At 45.3% G+C, this 23,621-nt stretch overlaps 1 protein-coding gene across 3 annotated transcripts in view; it reads right to left on the bottom strand.

Annotated features, from left to right (window-relative positions):
- LOC140408416 (huntingtin-interacting protein 1-related protein-like) overlaps positions 1-23,621 on the bottom strand; it is a 235,419-nt gene that overhangs the window by 37,270 nt on the left and 174,528 nt on the right. For all 3 annotated transcript variants that reach the window (XM_072495577.1, XM_072495588.1, XM_072495597.1), the window contains 9 exons: positions 18,266-18,323; positions 12,645-12,720; positions 11,744-11,887; positions 10,393-10,466; positions 10,229-10,301; positions 9,196-9,379; positions 7,943-8,031; positions 6,734-6,850; positions 3,089-3,190 (listed from right to left, as the gene is read on the bottom strand). In XM_072495577.1, coding sequence (XP_072351678.1) covers positions 3,089-3,190; positions 6,734-6,850; positions 7,943-8,031; positions 9,196-9,379; positions 10,229-10,301; positions 10,393-10,466; positions 11,744-11,887; positions 12,645-12,720; positions 18,266-18,323 — 917 coding nt within the window. The remainder of the gene's footprint in view (positions 1-3,088; positions 3,191-6,733; positions 6,851-7,942; positions 8,032-9,195; positions 9,380-10,228; positions 10,302-10,392; positions 10,467-11,743; positions 11,888-12,644; positions 12,721-18,265; positions 18,324-23,621) is intronic.

Raw genomic sequence — 23,621 nt, 5'->3', positions numbered from 1 at the left:
GTCCAAAATCAGTTTATACACTGTAGTTGTAAAAAAAAAATCTGTCTCTACCAGAATTAAACAGCTTCTGCTTCAGGTGACAAAAACAAAACTCCACCCTTGCACAGATTCATACAACACAGGAGACCACAGCAGCTTTGAAAAAGCTGACCAATCAATCCTCTTTTTAAAAATTCATTTATGGGATGTGGGCGTTTTTGCCTGGGCCATCCCTGTTTGCTCTTGGACTGAGTGGCTTGCTGGGCCATTTCAGAGGACATTTAAAAAGAGTCAACCACACTGCTGTGGATCTGGAGTCACATGTAGGCCACACCAGGTAAAGACGGCAGGTTTCCTTCCCAAAAGGACATTAGTGAACCAGATGGGTTTTGACGACAATCGACACTGGTCATCACTAGACTTTTAATTTCAGATTTTTTTTTCATTGAAACAAAATTTCACCATCTGCCGTGGTCAGATTTAAACCCTGGTCCCCGCAGCATTATTACTAGTCCAGTGTCTTCCCACTACGCCACTGCCTCCCCATATTCCCCTGCTCTTTCTCCATAAACTTGCACATGTTTCCTTTTCCAATTATATTTCAATGTTGCTGATGCTGCTACTTCTGATGGTGAAGGACTATTACACTTGTGCCAGCATTGTCCCACAATCCTCCTCGGATGCATTCCTTTTGAAATGGCAACTTCAGAAGTCCTCTTAGACCATAAGACCATAAGAATAGAAGCAGAATTAGGCCATTCGGCCCACCAAGTCTGCTCCGCCATTCAATCATGGCTGATTAGTCACTGATACAAATCGACTATTTCCTGATAGATCTGATCGGTAAAAGAAGGCTATTTAGTGTAAATATTAATACCCATTTTAAATTGAGGATTTCAGCACTCATAACCTCAGGTCATGATAAAACACATAGCTTCAACAGGGACACAATAAGCCTGACACATGAATAAACTCATTGGAGATTAAAACAACATTTTTACTAAGCAAAGTGGAAAAAGCCATTGTTCTAACAAACATATTTTGAAAGACAGTTTGACATTAAAACATGAGCTGTACCAGTAATCTGATCAAGGACGAAGCAGGCACCATAGCAACATGAAGGCACTATTGTTCATCATCATAGAATCATAGAATTTACAGTGCAGAAGGAGGCCATTCGGCCCATCGAGTCTGCACCAGCTCTTGGAAAGAGCACCCTACCCAAGGTTAACCCCTCCCCCCTATCCCCATAACGCAGTAACCCCACCCAACACTAAGGGCAATTTTGGACACTAAGGGCAATTTAGCATGGCCAATCCACCTAACCTGCACATCTTTGGACTGTGGGAGGAAACCGGAGCACCCGGAGGAAACCCACGCACACACGGGGAGGATGTGCAGACTCCGCACAGACAGTGACCCAAGCCGGAATCGAACCTGGGACCCTGGAGCTGTGAAGCAATTGTGCTATCCACAAGGCTACCGTGCTGCCCCAAATGTGGATAAAGCGAAGTCAGCAGAAAACCAGTAGAAACTAGTCTTGATAATAGCACAGAATCGCATTCCATAGCATACACAAATATTCAAACATGAAACATTCAGAACCTATGTTGCACATTAAGGATTGACAGCTAACCGTCGAATCAAATACATTTGATTCCAACCCAAACCAATTAGGACAACATAGAGGTGTTGATAGATGGCTCAAGACAGATAAGATTTCCTATAAACATGATGGTCCAAACGGCCATCTTTATTCAGGATCATTCTATACTTTGATCTAAACTATTCGCTATCTCTATTTTTCATATTTTCATTTTTCCACTCTAATTCGTGAAGTAAATGCAAGCTGTTTTGCCATAAGCAAGAAACCATTTCTGTATTATTTTGAAAGTTAAATTGTGTACAAGTTACTTCTCTTTCAGTCCTTTTGTTAGCCGGACTTTATTGAGAATAGATTTAAGTTTCTCCTAATTGTAATCTAATAGAGACAATAAAGATTCTTAGGGTTTGCATCCGAGAAGTTTAACTCAAATTTTTACTGAGTTTTAGTGTCGCAAGACCTAACTAATTCCGCATGGTAGATCTCATCAGTCACTCAGGAGACCAATACACCATTCTGTATGAAACTGAGAAATGTAGACCAAGCAGATTTGTAAGGAGGAGGTCAATGGACTGGACTACAAGTTCAGACCAGTGTTTGTTATGTGGAAGCTGGATGGATGCAATATTTGCTAATTACATTGACACTTGTTAATTGCAGTTATACTGCTAAACTGAACAGGACAATTTGCATTGAAGTCGAACAGTTAATCACAGCAAACTCAAAGCAGCCAGACTGGAAGAAGTCTTTCTATGGTTAAGCCAATGGAAGAGAATGTGGGAATACGCTAACCAACCAACAACCGATCATGAATCCAACTATCCAATCTGCATCCAGAAGAGGATTGTGCATGAGCTCTTTCAAAAACTGCATTCTGTATGTAAACCCCTGTGAAAGGTCACACACATCAACGCTCCAGAAGGAAGTCAGAAGATAGGTATCAATGGGAAGACTCCCGGTGAACCAATCCGGAGAGTGAATGCCTCCACCTCGTGCGCGAGGTTGGGGCTGATACAGCTGAAGGTGGTATATAAAGCACACCTCAAGAGGGCGAGGATGAGCCGATTCTTTGAAGGAGTAGAAGATGTGTGTGAAGGTTGTGGGGGGGGCCCGCTAATCACATTCATATGTTTGGGTCCTGTCCAAAGCTGGAGGATTACTGGAAGGAAGTTTTTAGGGTAATTTCTAAAGTGGTGCACGTGAAACTGGACGCGGGCCCCCGGGAGGCCATATTCAGGATGTCGGACCAGCCAGGGTTGGAAACGGGTGCGGAGGCAGATGTTGTAGCCTTCGCCTCATTGATCGCCCGAAGGCGGATCCTGATGGGTTGGAGAGCTACCTCTCCACCCTGTGCCCTGGCGTGGCGGGAGGGATTTGTTGGAATTCTTGACTCTTGAGTAGGTTAATGAGTCAGCATCTTCCGGAGTGCTGGGGAAAAAATGGACGGAAAAGAATTGCAACATTTCCAATGAGCACTCTTGCTCCTGGCGACATTCTGGCCTGTACCTGTTCAGAGCTCTGCAGCGAACTCTGGATGATGGATAGTTCTTCTTTGTTTGCAGTCAATTCCCTTTTCAGTTGCTCCATTATAAAGCTTTGATCGTCCAGCTGTAAGTAATGATATCAGATAAAGTAATACAGTTCATAAGGACATTGCAACCGAACCAAAGTCCCGGATGAGGTCAACGAGCAACAATAACAATGTGACCAGTGTTGAACTTCACACAATCCCATCAGAAGCAGCTCTACACATGTGTGATCAATGGAACATTAAAGCCAAACCCTCACATCAGCAGGGAGCAACGGAGAAACAGCGTGAGGTCTGGTGTGTCCTGGATCTGGTATGTCTCTCTTATGGGGACCATGAATTGGATTCAATTTGAATTGGTTTTTGGAGCTTGCAAGGAGCTGGATTAGGGGTTTGCCCCTGTCCACACTCTGAGCTCTGGTTTTGTAACTTTGATAAAGTAATAAACAAAACAGAATTAAAATATTTTATAAAATATTTAAGGATCATGGGCTAATTCAGAAGAATAACCTTCTTCTCTCAATAATTGTTAAATAATAATAATCTTTATTATTGTCACACGTAGGCTTACATTAACACTGTAATTAAGTTACTGCGAAAATCCCCTAGTCACCACATTCCGGCGCCTGTTCGGGTACACAGAGGGAGAATTCAGAATGTCCAATTCGCCTAACAAGCACATCTTTTGGGACTTATGAGAGGAAACCGGAGCACCTGGAGGAAACCCATGCAGACATGGGGAGAACGTGCAGACTCTGCACAGAAAGTGACCCAAATGGGAATCGAACCCGGGACCCTGGTGCTGTGAAACAACAGTGCTAACCACTGTGCTACCGTAAATGCTGTTAAAGTTCATTTTCAGAGTGTGCTGTGCAAGTAAGTAATAATTCATTTCTTGACCGAACCATTGGATTGTCAATGAAATGAAACTTTGGATCAGGAAGCTAGCTGGCAGCTAAACTGCATCTTGACACTAGAGGGCACTATCGAACACCAAAAACACCTTGAGCATGGGGTTGTGTCAAGGATGAGCAACTGACATCATCCAGGAAGGGCTGCAGAGAGAAAAGGAACGTTTCCATTACACAAATACAGTGACATTACCTGTGCAAGGTCGGCATCATCATATGGTAAAGAACGAAAGTAGTTAAAGGCAGGTTTAATGGCCTTTTGCAATACAATGGCACTGGCTGGTTGATGCAATAACCGGTTCATAAAAAATGTAACTTTAAAAGGGCAGCAAAATCATGTGATGCACCACACAATAGAATTTTCTTCATTTAGACCAGTTTATAAAAATTATAATGAGGAAGTTTCACTGCATGCTTAAGTGTGTGATGTTGGCAAATGTCACTTTCTGATGAAAAACCTTTAGACAGAACAGAATCAATATCAACGGAAAAACACATCACCAACAGAATATGACAATATCAGTGCAGAAAATAACATTACGATGCAGACTTTTTCAAACTTCTTAATCACAGTTCCCCGATGAACTGGGGAAGGATAAATGCACTTATACAAGGTTGGTATGGACCAGTATACTGTGGTTGTGCTATTATTTGACATTAGTCAGGACATATAATGGAATCATTACAATTTGACTCAGTGTCCTTCGTGTAAATGGCTATTGATCTACATAAAGTGGGTTACAGCAAACATATCAGGTTAGAAAGGAATTGATCTGAATAGAGTCTGAGAAATTGTTCTCTAAGTTAATTGGAGGATTGAAAGTCCTGCAGTGAAAAAAAATTGAATCTGGTTGGATTTTAATCTGGTACTGAAAGCTTCTTTGGACACATTATTTAATCATTAAAATGAAATCCCACAATCTCCTGATTTCCTGCTAAAACCCCAGCCGGACCCACAGAGAATCAGTGTAAAAAGTCCATTCTCTCCCACTTTACGTTACAACGGGAAGTCAGAAGAGTTCCCACAGAATTTCCAGCCCTACAGCTTTACCAGCCATCACTATACCACTGACAAGTTGCATAAAGATTTATTGTTAACTTCATAAAGTTGAGGCGGCATGGTGACGCAGTGGTTAGCACTGGTGCCTCATGGCCGCGGACCTGGGTTCAATCACGGCCCCGGGTCACTGTCCGTGTGGACTTTGCACACTCTTCCAGTGTCTGCATGGGTCTCACCCCCACAACTCAAAGATGTGCAGGGTAGGTGGATTGGCCACGCTAAATTGCCCCTTAATTGGATTTTGTTTTAACTTCATAAAGTTGGGAAAGCTTTGCAGCGGATTCTACAATTGCTGAAACATTCGCATTTAATTGACAATGAGCATTTAAAAGTTGTCATTAGCAACTCCCGATCCGGTTACTTACATTACAGTGACAACACTCAAAAGTGTGACCAAAAGATGCCTTCCGTCAACCTGAGGTCACGGAAATGCGCCACATATATGTAAATCTTTCCTTTTGGTTCTAGCGATACAGTGATAGCCTTTTCATTTGCAGACAGCGCTGATTAACTTCACGTTTAGAAGGTCAGAGTAATAAAATCTTTACCTCAGAAAACAGCCCTCTCTCATCCGAAGGTGTCATCAATTCTGTTAAATCTGCCTTCATCTTTAGGAGGTACATTCATTTAAAACTAATGTAAGTGTAATATTAATCTTTCATTCATTCTACTGTTTCCATTCTGGGGTGGCACGGGGGCACAGTAGTTAGCACTGCTGCCTCACAGCTCCAGGAACCCAGGTTCAATTCCGACCTCGTGTATGTGCAGGTTAGGTAGGGTTGCGGGGATAGGGCAGGGGAGTGGGTCTAGGTAGGATGCTCTTTTGGAAGGTGGGTGTGATGGGCTGAATGCCCTTCTGCACTGTAGGGATTCTATGGATTCTATGGTATGGAGATACAAAAGGGGTTATTTCAGATGCACTATTCTTTAGAAGTATTCATGACACCTTTTTCATTCCTTATCATCATATTCAATTTGGCAATTGGTTAGGTACAGAAATGCTGACGATTGGTACCCGGAAAGGGGTTATTTAGCAAGTAATTCAGTGTTCTGGCACAGATCGATGGAACATTCCATTCCAAACATGCTAGCAACAGTGACTAGTGATGGAGGGTAGGTGAGAATCTGGTCGATGACAAACTGACTGACAGTGATTTTGGTTTATACGTGTTTCTGGGCTAACACAATGGGCTCTCTATGTAAGGAGGGGAAGCCAGTTATTCTTTGCAGACTCTTTGGTAGAGATCTGTGTGACCAGGAGTCAGATGGTTAGTTAGGAAATGTTAAAACCAGAGAAACCAAGCTGGCTTCATGGTTGCTGTTTGAAATGCAAGAAATGAGTGAATGGTTTTCAAGGATCAGAGTTATACTGAAAGTCATTAAGAGGCATCTTTTAATTGCATTGAGGAGGGTGGTCACAATGACTGTAGATACACTGTTTGTCCTGAGTGCAGGCTATTTATCTGTTTAATAATAAACGCATTTGTCTTCTGGTTTATAGTTTGAACCTTGATCTGATAAGATTGTACTGAAGGTGTACTGAAGATTGTACTTTATCGTGCACATGATGCTGCAGAGGTTCCCAGGATCTCTACATTTACCCTAATTTCTCCTCATCTCTGTTCTAAAGTGACTCCCTTTTATTACCTTACCTTTGTCTCTGCTTCTCTTTTCGCTTCTTCCATGGCAAATTCAAGCTCTTGTTTTGTACGGGCCACTTCTTCCCGGGTCTGCTGGGTGACCGTCAGCTGTTTGGTTGTCTCAGCACTCTGCAAATGACAGACAAATAAAAAGGAGATTCAACCCTTTATCAGCATGTGGTGCCTGTGCGTGAGACAGGCTGAGCCGTCCTCCTAGATTACTGATGCTGCCCAGCTTTCTGAGCGTTTCCAGCATTGCCAGTTTTTCTTTGAAGTTGTACGGGATTGATGACATTTAATTCCTCCTTGGAGTCTCAAAGGGTCAAAACCCAGTTCTCGGGGTCAGACGGCACAGTTGGAAACTCCACCATCTTCCATGATTCTGATCACCCGCAACTCAGATTATCTGGATAACCTTTTAGAGTCAGACACTTCAGGCCAGTGGTTTCCAGCGACCACTGGACTGATCAATGACAGACACAGCAAACATCCACTTTCTGTTCTCGACACAGAAGTTGGAAAGAATAAATTCCTTTTCATTTCGAGGGAAGCCCTATCAGAAAGTAATATACTGTGTACCAGTACATTAGTTTCCCATAACCCATTTAAAACCAGACAAATGTTTCTACTGACTTTTCCTATTATCTGTTCATATCCAAACATCATATCGCACACGTTCCATACAACATGGTTCAGACAGACATACAGACTCCACCTTCCACAACAGCTTCTGGACGGCCGTCAGTTAGCCAACACCTTCTGAAAAAAGGCCTCCAAGCTCTGCCTAAAATGGTTTCAACATTGGTAAACTCCAGTCTACAGTAAACTGCCTAAAAGTAAGGAACCCAGTCCCATAAATGACCAGGTTTCGGTTATAACACTGACCGAAATCCATCTATTTTGAGTTGGTTGCCACGGACATTAGAGTCACAGAACCCAAGCTTTAACCTCAAGCACAGTTACAAACATCTGCACATCATTTCAATTTTACAGCTGGGCACAATAAAAACTCAATGCAGTGCGCAGCAAGAAAATAAATAAGTAAATACATTTCCATTCAATTTTCTCTGACAGGAAACCAGACAGACACCTTATACCTATGAAATATAAGAGGTTAATTACTGTTGGAGCGAACATCAGTTCACTTTCAAGCAAACACAAAAATAACCTTGCTCACTTCGAAATGAACAATATCAGGTCCCAGGGAAAGGCTTTGCTTACCTTCCTGAGGAGCTCCGCATGGGTGTTGACGAGGTCACTGTGCTTTTCTTTCAGCTTATTGTAGCGCTGCTCATTCGCTTGGACCTTCTCTGTAAATGTAATTCAAGTGACATTAGAATGAAACTGGAACTCAGCTTCAGAACAGCTAATGGTTGGAGTCAAAGGGGTTTGGTCATTTTTATTTAAGTTAGCTTTTAAGTGATTTTTCAGAAGAACCTCTTGATTGTTTATGTTCATGGGGTGAAAACTGAACTCTGAAATAGCTCCAGTTCATGTGTGAGATTTTAGTGATATGTACATTGGCTGAGTATGGAATAGATTACAAAAAAAAAACAATCCCCCAATCAATTCCAGTGCTATAGCTTGTCTCAATAAACAAACCAAGAAATTCTTTGCATACACTTTGAATACATTAACCAGGGGCAATGGTGGAACTGTCCAATCTCCGTCCATCCTTACCAGGTACAAAAGGACTGGAATGAGCGCTATTTGTCCAGCTTTGCTGCTGGCAGCACTGATAAGAACAAGAGGAGTGATTGACAAACAGAAACACATACAATCATCAATAAATCTGGTCTGGAGATTCCCGTTTTAGATAGTGGCTGGCATTTGTCTATGCATTTACTCAGTACCACTCTTGAACTGAAGAACAGGGGCAAGGAAGGCCTCAACAAGATTAGGTTAGAAAAGGCTACCAAAACCTTCCAACTAAAATAAATTTTTTAATAAACTCAAGATTGTCCACCGATTCCGCCTGAACCTCATTAAAAAAAAAAAATTTAGAGTACCCAATTCATTTTTTCCAATTAAGGGGCAATTTGGGCGTGGCCAATCCACCTATTCTGCACACATTTGGGTTGTGGGGGTGAAACCCACGCAAACACGGGAAGAACGTGCAAACTCCACACGGACAGTGACCCAGAGCCGGGATCGAACCTGGGACCTCAGCGCCATGAGGCCGCAGTGCTAACCCACTGCGCCACCATGCTGCCTGGTCCTTAAATTAGAACTGCAACAACCTCCAAGCCGTGAGAGAATTCAGGCTAGCTATGGACAGCAGAAAACAAAATGTAGGGAAAAGTTAGACCTTGGAACAGGCTGGAGGTGGGAGCTGGGTTGTCACTACATAGGACAATAAAGCAAGGGGTTTTCCAGAAACTGGCACCGAGCTGAATGTTACACCCTTTGAATCAGCATCTTTCTAGAGCAATCAGAGACCATACTGTAATGAATATGGCAAGAATATAACTCACTCTCGGCCTCAATCAACAAAAACTGTGTTTTATCTGTATCGCCCTTCTGTTTCCGCAGATTCTCCAGCTCATCCCGCAGTTCTTCATTGTCGAGTAGCGCCTTCTGCTTCAGTTTACGTGTTTCCTCCAGCTCCGTCTCTAAGGTATTAATCTGGGATTTCAGTTGTGCAATGTATTTCTGAGCCTGGCAAAAAGATATTGGAAGACTAATGGAAAATGTAGTTGTTGAAAATATCAAAACTTAAACAAAGAGATTAATCTCTTTTGGCTGTCTAATCGGTATTAAAAAACAAAGTGCTTGACATTCCTTTCTTTACAATGACTACCTAATTGCACCACTGCAATCTATCAGGCAGTTTCCCGTTCAGCCTGGGTCTACAGGTTTTGTGTTATCTGATAAGCCACATTGGGGTGACAGAAGGTATGGTTGACAGAGCTATTAAGCAGCACTTACTCAGCAATAAATTTCTCACTGATGCTCAGTTTGGGTTCCGCCAGGGTCACTCAGCTTGTAACCTCATTACAGCCTTGGTCCGGCATGGCGCGGTGGCGCAGTGGGTAGCTGAGGACCCAGGTTCGATCTCAGTCCCGGGTTTCTGTCCGTGTGGACTTTGCACATTCTCCCCATGTTTGTGTGCATCTCACCCCCACAACCCAAAGATGCGCAGGGAAGGTGGATTGGCCACGCTAAATTGCCCTATAATTGGGAAAAATAAATTGGTACTCTAAATTTATATTTACAAAAATGACAGCCTTGGTCCATATATAGACAAAAAAAGCTGAATGCTAGAAGTGAGGTGATGTGAGGCGAGGGCGACTGTCCTTGACGTCCAGGCAGCATTTGACCAACTGTGACATCTTGCAATGAAAGTTTAGTCTAAAAGTAAACGTATTAAAATGGTGGTATTAACTGGACATGGTGCAAAGGCTAATAAAATGACAACCTAGCATAGAAGCACAAAAAACTGGAATGGCAATCTCCTGCAGGCTTCCTTTTTATTAATAGTTTCTTTGGTTCAGGATTAAAGCTTACCTCAGACTTCACTCTTTCTATCTCAGCTTTCAGCAGCTCCACCTCTTTCTTCAGGTTATCAATCTGAAGATCTCTGCATGAAGAATGCACAAATAATTCCCTAAAATTTAACCCCAACAACATTGTTCAATAAATCAGTAATTTTCAAAGCTCAGCTGCCTTACCTATCGTCTTTCACAAAGCCATTGTTAGTTGGGGGACCAAAGGTCGCATCGAATATGTCCACATCCACCAAGTTCTAGAAGAAAATAAATTAATCAATGAATCGTGTGGTTAAAGTATTTCAAAACACAAGAGATTTCTCACATTCTTAAAAGCTGCCTCTTTGCTTGTAAAGCTCATCAACAAATAAGCAACAGCTTAGAAACAAGAGCCCTATACTAACCTGTGGCAAGAGGGCAGCATATGGGGTGTGGCAATGGGCTCACTGGGCAGCGAGGGCGAGAGGTTGGGGCCATTTTAACCACGAAACCTAATTTTTCACTTTGGAATCTCACCAGAAGTTTTGTCAAAGACTTGGGTTTAAAGGGGCGCCTAAAAGGGGAAAGGAAGGGGATTCCAAAGATTAGGACCTTGCCAGTTGAAAGCATGGCCATCAATAGTGGAGTGATTAAAATCAGGAATGCACAAGAAACCAGAATTCTGGGGGGGGGGGGGGGGGGCATAGCTATTTCAGAGAGTTTTAAAGCTGGGAGAAGTTACAAAGATAGGACGGACGAGGCCATGGAGGGATTTGAAAACAAGGAAATGGACTTCAAAGCTGATCACTGTCAGACGGTGCCCAATGTATGTCACGATGGAATAATCGGGCCGAGAGTTAACATGGTCAGGGATGAGAATTTCAGCAGCTGATAAGCTGAGGCAGTGAGGTGACAAAAACCTGCAAAAAGGCACATTTTTGACATTGCTGGGCCTGTTCCGCCCTGAACCCATGTTGCAGCAGAGTCTGTAGGCACAGTCAATAATGTGTGCAACATGTGCTGCCTACAGTTAAAATCATGTCACGACAATACTGACTTCCACATTTTAATGGGGGCCCCTTATCAAGCCAAACGGCAACCTCCTATGTTGTTCACAATGGTGCCAGTTACAATGGTGTGCAGCACAAATGCTGTATTGGCAAGGTGAATACCATGACTCCAATACCACCCAGCTCTGGCAGAATATACCTCTAATGGGTTACTTCAAATCCCCTGTCGTAACAACTTTAAAATTATGTTGCTCCAAACAATATAAAACTGTTTACATTGGAAAGGGGAGGAATTCCTCGTACCTGGAGTTCTTATCTGATTGGTATCCCTTCACTATTGAGCTAAAACCATCTTAATCACTATCTTCATGTCTGAAGACATCTTCCAGCCAAGTCTCTTCTGCTCCTGCCTCATCCGCCCTATTTTAAAACCACTCTCTTGCTGGGATTTTCATTTAATTTTACATTCAACTTAAATTTACTGTAAACAACTCCCAGCTTACTAGACAGCACAAAGAACCCCATCAGGAAAAACTACCACTTACCGGAGATTCAGTCACTGGAGCTGCGGAAACCTCTATGAGACTTTCTGGTTCCTCAATATCATCAGCTGGGGCCTCATCAGGAATAATCACCACTGGTTTCACATGCTCTGCCAGAGCAGAGGCTCGCAAAAAATTTGGGGGACTCTGTAAAGGGTGAAACATACGGTTCAAAAATGTTTTGCGGTGCCGTGAAATGTTATTTAAATGGTGCCTTGTTCCTTTAAATGGTAGGAACCACTGCACAGTTGACTGCCTCATCAAAATGGGGTGGGGGGCCTAGATGGGCAAGTCTAAAATTCAGACCGAGGATCCTAAACCGACTATAAAAATAAAGACTTGCATTTCTATAACGCCTTTCACAACCTCATGACATCCCACACAGTCAATTAAGCACTTTTGAAATGTAGTCATCGTTACAATATATGGAACATGGGACTCAATTTGCACACAACAAGTTTCCATAAACAGTAATATAAGGGCCAGATGATCTGTGATGGTGATTGTGGGATAATATTGGCCAGGAGACTGAGAAGACTCCCCTGCTCTTTTTCAAACTTGTGTCAGGGGGTCTTTTACATCACCGGAGGGGACAGGTGGAGGCTCAATCAATTTAAGGTCTCATCTGATAAACTGTAGTTTGTGCAGGAGAAAATGAAAAAAAATTAAACATGAGGATGAAGAGATCTGTTCACACATTTATCCTGTGATTAAAAGGGTGCGAGTAGATTTCACCATCTTTAGGATTTAAGTGGATCAAAAGTTATTGCAAGTAGTAAGTTGTAAATGGAGAGAATTGCAGTCGTCTTTTAGCAAGTATAACATAAGTCAGTAGCTTACAAGAAGCCAAACTAAACAAATTAAGACCTCATTATCCTTCTATCTTTACAAGAAGGTTCCATACCTCGGGCAATTTTGGAATCTGGATTAACCGCTTGAAATATAACATGTCACGGGATCGGCTAAAGAAACTCTTTAGGCTGTAACAAAATTTTTAAAAAACAGGCTCAATTAAAAAAAGAGGCATTCTGTGATATGATAATAAATACAGAAAATGTATTACTTTATTTGGTGCATTATAATTTAATGCCTTCAAAGGAGCTGAGCTCCAAAATCTAGTGATTCCAAATAAACCTGTTAACATAAGAACATAAGAACTAGGAGCAGGAGTAGGCCATCTGGCCCCTCGAGCCTGCTCCACCATTCAATGAGATCATGGCTGATCTTTTGTGGACTCAGCTCCACTTTCCGGCCCGAACACCATAACCCTTAACCCCTTTATTCTTCAAAAAACTATCTATCTTTATCTTAAAAATATTTAATAAAGGAGCCTCTACTGCTTCACTGGGCAAGGAATTCCATAGATTCACAACCCTTTGGGTGAAGATGTTCCTCCTAAACTCAGTCCTAAATCTACTTCCCCTTATTTTGAGACTATGCCCCCTAGTTCTGCTTTAACCCGCCAGTGGAAACAACCTGCCCACATCTATCCTATCTATTCCCTTCATAATTTTATATGTTTCTATAAGATCCCCCCTCATCCTTCTAAATTCCAATGAGTACAGTCCCAGTCTACTCAACCACTCCTCGTAATCCAACCCCTTCAGCTCTGGGATTAACCTAGTGAATCTCCTCTGCACACCCTCCAGTGCCAGTACGTCCTTTCTCAAGTAAGGAGACCAAAACTGAACACAATACTCCAGGTGTGGCCTCACTAACACCTTATACAATTGCAGCATAACCTCCCTAGTCTTAAACTCCATCCCTCTAGCAATGAAGGACAAAATTCCATTTGCCTTCTTAATCACCTGTTGCACCTGAAAACCAACTTTCTGCGACTCATGCACTAGCACACCCAGATCTCTCTGCACAGCAGCATGTTTTAATTTTTTATCATTTAAATAATAATCCCTTTTGCCGTTGTTCTTACCAAAATGGATAACCTCACATTTGTCAACATTACTCCAGGTGTGGCCTCACTAACACCTTATACAATTGCAGCATAACCTCCCTAGTCTTAAACTCCATTCCTCTAGCAATGAAGGGCAAAATTCCATTTGCCTTCTTAATCACCTGTAAACCAACTTTTTGTGACTCATGCACTAGCACACCCAGGTCTCTCTGCACAGCAGCATGTTTTAATATTTTATCATTGAAATAATAATCCCTTTTGCTGTTATTCCTACCAAAATGGATAACCTCACATTTGTCAACATTGTATTCCATCTGCCAGACCGTAGCCCATTCACTTAGCCTATCCAAATCCCTCTGCAGACTTCCAGTATCCTCTGCACTTTTTGCTTTACCACTTATCTTAGTGTCGTCTGCAAACTTGGACACATTGCCCTTGGTCCCCAACTCCAAATCATCTATGTAAATTGTGAACAATTGTGGGCCCAACACTGATCCCTGAGTGACACCACTAGCTACTGATTGCCAACCAGAGAAACACCCATTAATCCCCACTCTTTGCTTTCTATTAATTAATCAATCCTCTATCCATGCTACTACTTTCCCCTTAATGCCATGCATCTTTATCTTATGCAGCAACCTTTTGTGTGGCACCTTGTCAAAGGCTTTATGGAAATCCAGATATACCACATCCATTGGCTCCCCGTTATCTATGGCACTGGTAATGTTCTCAAAAAATTCCACTAAATTAGTTAAGCACGACCTTCCCTTTATGAACCCATGCTGCGTCTGCCCAATGGGACAATTTCTATCCAGATGCCTCGCTATTTCTTCCTTGATGATAGATTCCAGCATTTTCCCTACTACTGCAGTTAAGCTCACTGGCCTATAATTACCCACTTTCTGCCTACCTCCTTTTTTAAACAGTGGTGTCATGTTTGCTAATTTCCAATCCGCCGGGACCACCCCAGAGTCGAGTGAATTTTGGTAAATTATCACTAGTGCATTTGCAATTTCCCTAGCCATCTCTTTTAGCACTCTGGTATGCATTCCATCAGGGCCAGGAGACTTGTCTACCTTTAGCCCCATTAGCTTGCCCATCACTACCTCCTTGTTGATAACAATCCTCTCAAGGTCCTCACCTGTCATAGCCTCATTTCCATCAGTCACTGGCATGTTATTTGTGTCTTCCACTGTGAAGACCGACCCAAAAAACCTGTTCAGTTCCTCAGCCATTTCCTCATCTCCCATTATTAAATCTCCCTTCTCATCCTCTAAAGGACCAATATTTACCTTAGCCACTCTTTTTTGTTTTATGTATTTGTAGAGACTTTTACTATCTGTTTTTATATTCTGAGCAAGTTTACTCTCATAATCTATCTTACTCTTCTTTATTGCTTTTTTAGTAGCTTTCTGTTGCCCCATAAAGATTTCCCAGTCCTCTAGTCTCCCACTAATCTTTGCTACTTTGTATTCTTTTTCCTTCAACTTGATAATCTCCCTTATTTCCTTAGATAGCCACGGTCGATTTTCCCTCTTTCTACCGTCCTTCCTTTTTGTTGGTATAAACCTTTGCTGAGCACTGTGAAAAATCGCTTGGAAGGTTCTCCACTGTTCCTCAACTGTTTCGCCATAAAGTCTTTGCTCCCAGTCTACCTTAGCTAGTTCTTCTCTCATCCCATTGTAATCTCCTTTGTTTAAGCACAAAACACTAGTGTTTGATTTTACCTTCTCACCCTTGATCTGTATTTTAAATTCCACCATATTCTGATCGCTCCTTCCGAGAGGATCCCTAACTAGGAGATCATTAATCAATCCTGTCTCATTACACAGGACCAGATCTAGGACCGCTTGTTCCCTTGTAGGTTCCATTACATACTGTTCCAAGGAAACTATCGCGGATACATTCTATAAACTCCTCCTCAAGGCTGCCTTGACCGACCTGGTTAAACCAATCGACATGTAGATTAAAATCCCCCATGATAACTGCTGTACCATTTCTACATGCATCAGTTATTTCTTTGTTTATTGCCTGCCCCACCATAATGTTACTATTTGGTGGGCGATAGACTACTCCTATCAGTGACTTTTTCGCCTTACTATTCCTGATTTCCACCCAAATGGATTCAACCTTATCCTCCATAGCACCGATGTCATCCCTTACTGTTGCCCGGATGTCACCCTTAAATAACAGAGCTACACCACCTCCCTTACCATCCACTCTGTCCTTCCGAATAGTTTGATACCCTTGGATATTTAACTCCCAGTCGTGACCATCCTTTAACCATGTTTCAGTAATGGCCACTAAATCATAGTCATTCACAATGCTTTGCGCCATCAACTCATTTACCTTATTCCGAATACTACGAGCATCAGGTCAAGTACACTTATGTTGGCTTTTATAACTCTGTTCTGAATCTTAACACCTCGATCAGTAACCTCTCCTCAGTTATATTTCCTCTTAACCTTTCTCCTAATTTTCCTTGTTGTTGAACCGATAATCTCCATGTAACAACCTGCCGCGTCGCTTACCATTAATGTTTTCACTTCCCGTTTTATTCCTTTTAGTATTACTGGGCCTATTCACTGAGCTCCCCTCAGCCACTGTACCTTGTACTGTCACCTTTTTGATTTTTGACTATGGCTTCTCTGCCTTACACTTTCCCACTTACTGCCTTTTGTTTCTGTCCCTGTTTCAGTACCTTCCAACTTCCAGCATCGGTTCCCATCCCCCTGCCACATTAGTTTAAACTCTCCCCAACAGCTCTAGCAAACCCCCCCCCCCCAGGACATCGGTTCCAGTCGTACCCAGGTGCAGACCGTCTGATTTGTACTGGTCCCATCTCCCCCAGAACTGGTTCCCATGCCCCAGGAATTTAAATCCCACCCTCTTGCACCATCTCTCGAGCCACGCATTCATCCTATCTATCCTGACATTCCTACTCTGACTAGCTCGGGGCACTGGTAGCAATCCTGAGATTACTACCTTTGAGGTCCTACTTTTTAGTTTAACTCCTAACTCCCTGAATTCAGCTTGTAGGACCTCGTCCCGTTTTTTACCTATATCGTTGGTGCCTATGTGCACCACGACAGCTGGCTGTTCACCCTCCCCCCCCAGAATGTCCTGCAGCCGCTCCGAGACATCCTTGACCCTTGCACCAGGGAGGCAACATACCATCCTGGAGTCTCGATTGCGCCCGCAGAACCGCCTGTCTATTCCCCTTACAATTGAGTCCCCTATCACTATAGCCCTGCCATTCTTCTTCCTGCCCAGCTGCGCAGCAGAGCCAGCCACAGTGCCATGAACCTGGCGGCTGCTGCCTTCCCCTGGTGAGCCATCTCCCTCATCAGTATCCAAAGCGGTATAACTGTTTTGCAGGGAGATGACCGCAGAGGACACCTGCACTGCCTTCCTACTCTTGCTCTGTCTTTTGGTCACCCATTTTCTATCTCCCTCAGTACCTTTCACCTGCGGTGTGACCAACTCGCTAAACGTGCTATCCACGACGTCCTCAGCATCGCGGATGCTCCAAAGTGAGTCCATCCGCAGCTCCAGAGCCGTCAAGCGGTCTAACAGGAGCTGCAACTGGACACACTTCTTGCCCGTGAAGGAGCCAGGGACAGTGGATGTGTCCCTGAGCTCCCACATCGCACACGAGGAGCATGACATGGTCTGCGATCTCCTGCTATGTCTTAAACCTTCGGTTAACTTCAACAATTACAATTTCCCCAAAAAATAAATAAATAAATAAACAACGAAGAAAAAAAATAATAAATATACCAACGAAAAGAAAAAGAAAACAGAAACACTACTTATCAGTCACTTACCAGGGATAAAAAGCCTCCCCACCCAACTTCGAATTCCCACCTAGATTCAAATTCCCAAACTCACTCTTGGTCCTGTCTCACCCTGGCTGTGTCTTCTCTGGCTCACTGGGAGAACTCACTGTTGGACTTTAACCTGGTGTTGTAAGACTTCTTACTGTGCCTATCCCAGTCCAACACCGGCATCTCCACATAATGTAATACCTCACACATATCCACAATAAAATCTATTTTCCATCTGTTTGCCCATTTTGCTGTCCTAGATCCGCCTGAGGGCCCTTCTCCACACCATTTTCCAAATTTCAGGACTGTGTTCGTTTACACTCAAGTCCACATCATTTATATGGAATAAAGGTGGACCCGGCTACACCATAAGATGACAATCAAGTATCAAGTTGCTGATCTTGGTAGTCATCACTTCGCACAATACTAGGGCAATGTAAAATATTCAAAGCTTTTGAGTATAGCCTTCATACCACTATGTCTGCATTGTAAATAATAGGTACTCATAATCTTTAATATATTTCAACACATGCACATGTTTGAAGATCCTGCACATCCTTTCCCTCTCTGCTGCTTATTCGGTCATATTTATAAAAGCCTAGTATCTGTGAAATATAAACGCTGCAAATTGAAGGCCATTTACTATTGCCACACTTATCCAGCCAGCTGTGAAAACCGTGGCCAATTAATGGTCTGTTGTGAACCACGGTTTCTGGAGGAACTCTCCATTACAGTCTCCTGATTCATTATACTGGTCATCAATGCGGACGAGCTATTCATTGTTACCTGTGAAACTCATCATAGAATCGGTCCCTGTGTCCTTGCAAAGTGTCTGTTGGCAGACCTGTTCAAAAAGGTACAGAATAAATAAATTTCGCTCCACAAAGAGTACATTCATTTGTTCACATTTTGCATTGAAAGCTGCATGGTGAGTTTTTAAAAGGCACCAAACTGAACCTTCTGAACAGGAAGGAATAGTACAGAAATGTCATCATTAACACCAATAAATAGGAAGCATTATGGTAATGAAGCCTCTGTTATGGACATAAACCCAGTCTAAAAGCCAATATCAGATATGGACTGGCTGAGGAAACCCCCCCAGAAAATACTGGAAAACCTCAACAAGACTGGCAGGATCTGTGGAGAGAAAAACCGAGTTAACGTTTTGAGTCTGCATGGGTCTTCCTCTGAGCCAAAGATATGGAGAAACGTGATAAATGTTCTACTGTTTAAGCGGGGAAGGTCAAGGAGAGGTGGGAGCTCAGGAGACATCGGACAAAGATGTCATGGGCACAAGACAAAGGAGTGTTAATGGTAGTGTTAAAGACTAAAGAAGGTGCTAATGGGGACATAAAGTCAAGGTAGCAGAATAGCACAATCCCTTTGTCGTGTGTCCATGACATTTTTGTCAAATCGCTCCTGAGCTCTCACCTATCCCTGACTGTCTATTCTACTTCACCTGCTCCAACCCTCTGAAACAGTAAAAAGTCATTTCTCCCTCTCTTTAACTCAAAGGAAGAGTCATCCATATGGACTCAAAACGTTAACTCCTTTCCCTCTCCACAGATGCTGCAGGACCTGCTGGGTTTTTCCAGCATTTTTTAATTTATTTCAGATTTCTAGCATCTGCAGCATTTTGTTTTCTCATGGATGATCTGAAGTTGATAAATGTGCTGGATGGTGTCACTGAACCAGTGAAGTTCTAATTCAAACAGAGACACCCACAACTCATACTTTGAAATATCAACCATTTACCAGCAGCGACTGCATCAAATGAAAGCCACAGTGAGCTTGTTCAGATAAAGAAATAATTAGAAGCAGCAAACTCAGAATTCATAAATGAAGATACTGCTTGGCAAATCTGATGGAATTTTTTGAATAGGTCACAAATGGTGAACATGGAAATGCAATGGATATGGTTTATATGGACTCACAGAAAACCTTTGACAAGATAGCGTATAAAGGATTATCGGAAAAAATTAAGGGGTACAGAATTGAATGGGATTTAGCAAACTGGATTCTAAACTGGTTGGAAAGAACAGGAAATTAAATGTAAGTGATACAGAGGCGAGGCAGGAGAAACCTTTGATTATATTGAACTGTGACGTTGGAATGGACTACTGGAGGTAGTGATTGAACAAGAGGCCACGTCAATGATTGACAGGTTGGCCTAAACAGCATGACTCCACGTCGCCTCATTTTAGGAAGGATGTGGAAGCTTTGGAAAAGGTGCAAAGGAGATTTACCAGGGTGTTACCTGGAATGGAGAGTAGGTCTTACGAGGAAAGTTTGAGGGTGCTAGGCCTTTTCTCATTAGAACGGAGAAGGATGAGGGGTGACTTGATAGAGGTTTATAAGATGATCAGGGGAATAGATAGAGTAGTCAGTCAGAGACTTTTTCCCCGGGTGGAACAAACCATTACAAGGGGACATAAATTTAAGGTGAAAGGTGGAAGATATAGGAGGGATATCAGAGGTAGATTCTTTACCTAGAGAGTAGTGGGGGCATGGAATGCACTGCCTGTGGAAGTAGTTGAGTCGGAAACATTAGGGACCTTCAAGCAGCTATTGGATAGGTGCATGGATTACGGTAAAATGATATAGTGTAGAGTTATTTGTTCTTAAGGGCAGCACGGTAGCATTGTGGATAGCACAATTGCTTCACAGCTCCAGGGTCCCAGATTCGATTCCGGCTTGAATCACTGTCTGTGCGGAGTCTGCACATTCTCCCCGTGTCTGCGTGGGTTTCCTCCGGGTGCTCCGGTTTCCTCCCACAGTCCAAAGATGTGCAGGTTAGGTGGATTGGCCATGATAAATTGCCCTTCGTGTCCAAAATTGCCCTTGGTGTTGGGTGGAGGTGTTGAGTTTGGGTAGGGTGCTCTTTCCAAGAGCCGGTGCAGACTCAAAGGGCCGAATGGCCTCCTTCTGCACTGTAAATTCAATGATAATCTAGGACAAAGGTTCGGCACAACATCGTGGGCCGAAGGGCCTGTTCTGTGCTGTATTGTCTATGTTCTATGTTCAATATTTAAGAACAAATTAAATGGGTGGTTGAAGGAAAAGGCTTTGGAAACATGGTGACACTTGGGAATAGGACCACTGCTTGTATTAAGAATAAACATCATGATTGACAGGTTGGCCTAAACAGCATGACTCCACGTTGCAGTTCAACATAATTGGCTGTTCACAATCCAAAATGTTAAATAGCTTCTCAATACTGACTCCAGTCCTAGACAGTTGCTGCCGTATCCTAGCTTTTGGATTTGCTAGATAATTTGGTGGCAATGGGAACATCAGGGGCTGGATTCTCCAATCCCGACAGCCAGAGGCAGCGTGCCATTCGGGATTCCCTCCTCCCGCTGACTATGGGAATTCCCATTGAAACCACCCTACACCTCCGGGAAACCCGCAGGCGGGGATGTGCTGCCGGCAGGTCCAGAGAATCCCGGCCAGCGAACAGCCAGAGAATTCCTGCCCAGGTCGTCAGGTGCACATGCATGGCTTTCGCGCGTTGTGATCGGGGTAGGGGGAGGTGTGTTTAGGCTCAGCCCACAAATGGCGTGCCAGTAATGACAGAGATTTCCATAGCATTCCTGCCTATATTATCCCCCTCTGACCAGCTGCCTTGCTAACAGTTCCATATCTGGGGCAAAATTCTCCGTTATCGGCGGAAAGTCCGCCGATCGGCGCAAAAAACGGCGCAAATCCGACTTGCGTCACGTCGGAAAAATGGGTCGAATGTCTCCGGCCCGAAATGGGCTAGCAGCGGCGTAACGGGATCCGCGCTTGCGCAGTGGTTCACGCCGTGCAGCGTCATACGCGCCGCACGGCGTGACGGCTCATAAGGCCGCGCTGCTCCCCCCCACCCGACCGGAACACCCGACCGCAACACCCGACTGGATGGCTGGCCGCCGCTCAGCCCCGAGGTTCGAGTCACGGGATGTGGAGGCGCTCCTGGACGCGGTGGAGCAGAGGAGGGACGCCCTGTATCCCGGGCACGGCCGCAGAGGTGCCCCACACCACAGCCGGTGTCTGTGGAGGGAAGTGGCAGAGGCCGTCACCGCTGCGGCCCTGACACCACGGACAGGCACCCAGTGCCACAAGAAGGTGAACAACCTCGTCAGAGCAGGCAGGGTGAGCCTCCCCCATATCCCCCCTCCCCATATCCCCCCTCCCCCATATCCCCCCTCCCCCATAACCCCCCTCTCCCATATCCCCCTACCCCTCCCCATATCCCCCTCCCCCATATCCCCCCTCCCCCATATCCCCCCTCCCCCATATTCCCCATATCCCCCCTCCCCATATCCCCCCTCCCCCATATCCCCCATATCCCCCCTCCCCCATATCCCCCTCCCCCATATCCCCCATATCCCCCTCCCCCATATCCCCCCTCCCCCATATCCCCAAGTGAATCCAGCCCTAACCTTAACCTCTGCAATGCACGCGCAACCGATGGTGTGCATTCATATACCTGCCTAACAGTGTTGCCTTTTACCCCTGCCACCACCCCCCACCACAGGATAAGCGCGCACACAACAATATGGAGCATGTGAGGACTGGAGGAGGCCCCGCTGATGAGAGGCCACTGACCGAACACGAGGAAAGGGCCCTGGAACTGGCTGGCGGACCTGACGACCGGGAGGTTGCTGATGCAGAGGTCGGGGGCGTAGTAGCAAGTGAGCCACCGACAGCCCGTCCCCATATCCCCCCTCCCCTATATCCCCCTCCCCCATATCACCTGATCACTGCCTGATGTCTAACCATGCATGCTTCATTGTGTATCACAGGACCAAACGTCCAGGCACCCAACCCCGCAGATGCAGACCGCCCGCAGGATGCCCCTCGGAGGCCACGGGAGACGGAGAGACCCGGACCCTCCAGCATGCGACGCCCGCAGGATGCCCCTCGCATACGACGGGAGACGGAGAGACCCGCACCCTCCAGCATGCGACGCCCGCAGGATGCCCCTCGCACACCACGGGAGACGGAGAGACCCGCACCCTCCAGCATGCGACGCCCGCAGGATGCCCCTCGGATGCCACGGGAGACGGAGAGACCTGGAGCAACAGGGAGACGACACCCCCGTCACGTGCGGGAGCGACCACCCAGCGACAAGCGGGGCAGCCACAGGCCCCCGTCACATCCAAGCCAGGACACCACTACCCAGGACACCACTACCCGGGACACCACTACCCAGGACACCACTACCCGGGACAGCACTGCCCAGGACACCACTACCCGGGACACCACTACCCGGGACACCACTACCCGGGACACCACTACCCGGGACACCACTACCCGGAACACCACTACCCGGGACACCACTACCCGGGACACCACTACCCGGGACACCACTACCCGGGACACCACTACCCGGGACACCACTACCCGGGACACCACTACCCGGGACACCACTACCCGGGACAGCACTGCCCAGGACACCCCTACCCGGGACAGCACTACCCAGGAAGGCGAAATACCGGACAGTGACTCAGAGTGGATGGGTGGAGACGAACCCCCACCCCAAAGTGCCATGGACTCAGAGTGGGACGAAGAGCACGACACAACGCCACTGCTGTCACCAACACCCTCCACCATCGCAGAAACACTCACCTCGGTTGGGCACTTTAGTGATGAGGCGTCTGGTACACTCACTGGTGCGCACAACACAGCCGTCCCGGTACAGCAGGTGGAGGTAGGAGCAGCAGAGGGGCCGGGCGGTCGGAGGGCAGCCCAGCCCAAGCGAACATCTGCCGCCCAGATGGATCCCGGGTTCCTGGAGTTACCACACCCACACATAGATCCGATGCAACCACCGACCCGGAGACGAGCGAAGAGGGTGACGGGCGGCTTGCGGCGGCTGCAGTCGCAGGTGGAGGAGTCCACCCGCGTCCAGGAGCTGGGAGTGGTGCCGGTCATGCGTGCCACCCAAGCTGACACCGCACGGGTGGCGTCCGCGGTGGAGGCAATGGGTGCGACGGTGTCAGACATGGGGAACGGTTTGCGAGGCCTGGGGCTTTCCGTGCAGGCGGCGTCTGTGGCCCAGGAAATGGCTGCCCTCTCACAGGAGGCCATATGCCAGTGCCAGCGCCAGATGGCAGAGGCGCTCAACGCCATAGCCCAGTCTCTGCAGGCCATGGCC

The sequence above is a fragment of the Scyliorhinus torazame genome, chromosome 1, assembly GCF_047496885.1.
Source record: "Scyliorhinus torazame isolate Kashiwa2021f chromosome 1, sScyTor2.1, whole genome shotgun sequence".
NCBI classification, from domain to species: domain Eukaryota; kingdom Metazoa; phylum Chordata; class Chondrichthyes; order Carcharhiniformes; family Scyliorhinidae; genus Scyliorhinus; species Scyliorhinus torazame.
Note: the sequence above shows the minus strand (reverse complement) of the source record. Positions and strands in the feature narration are given on the sequence as shown.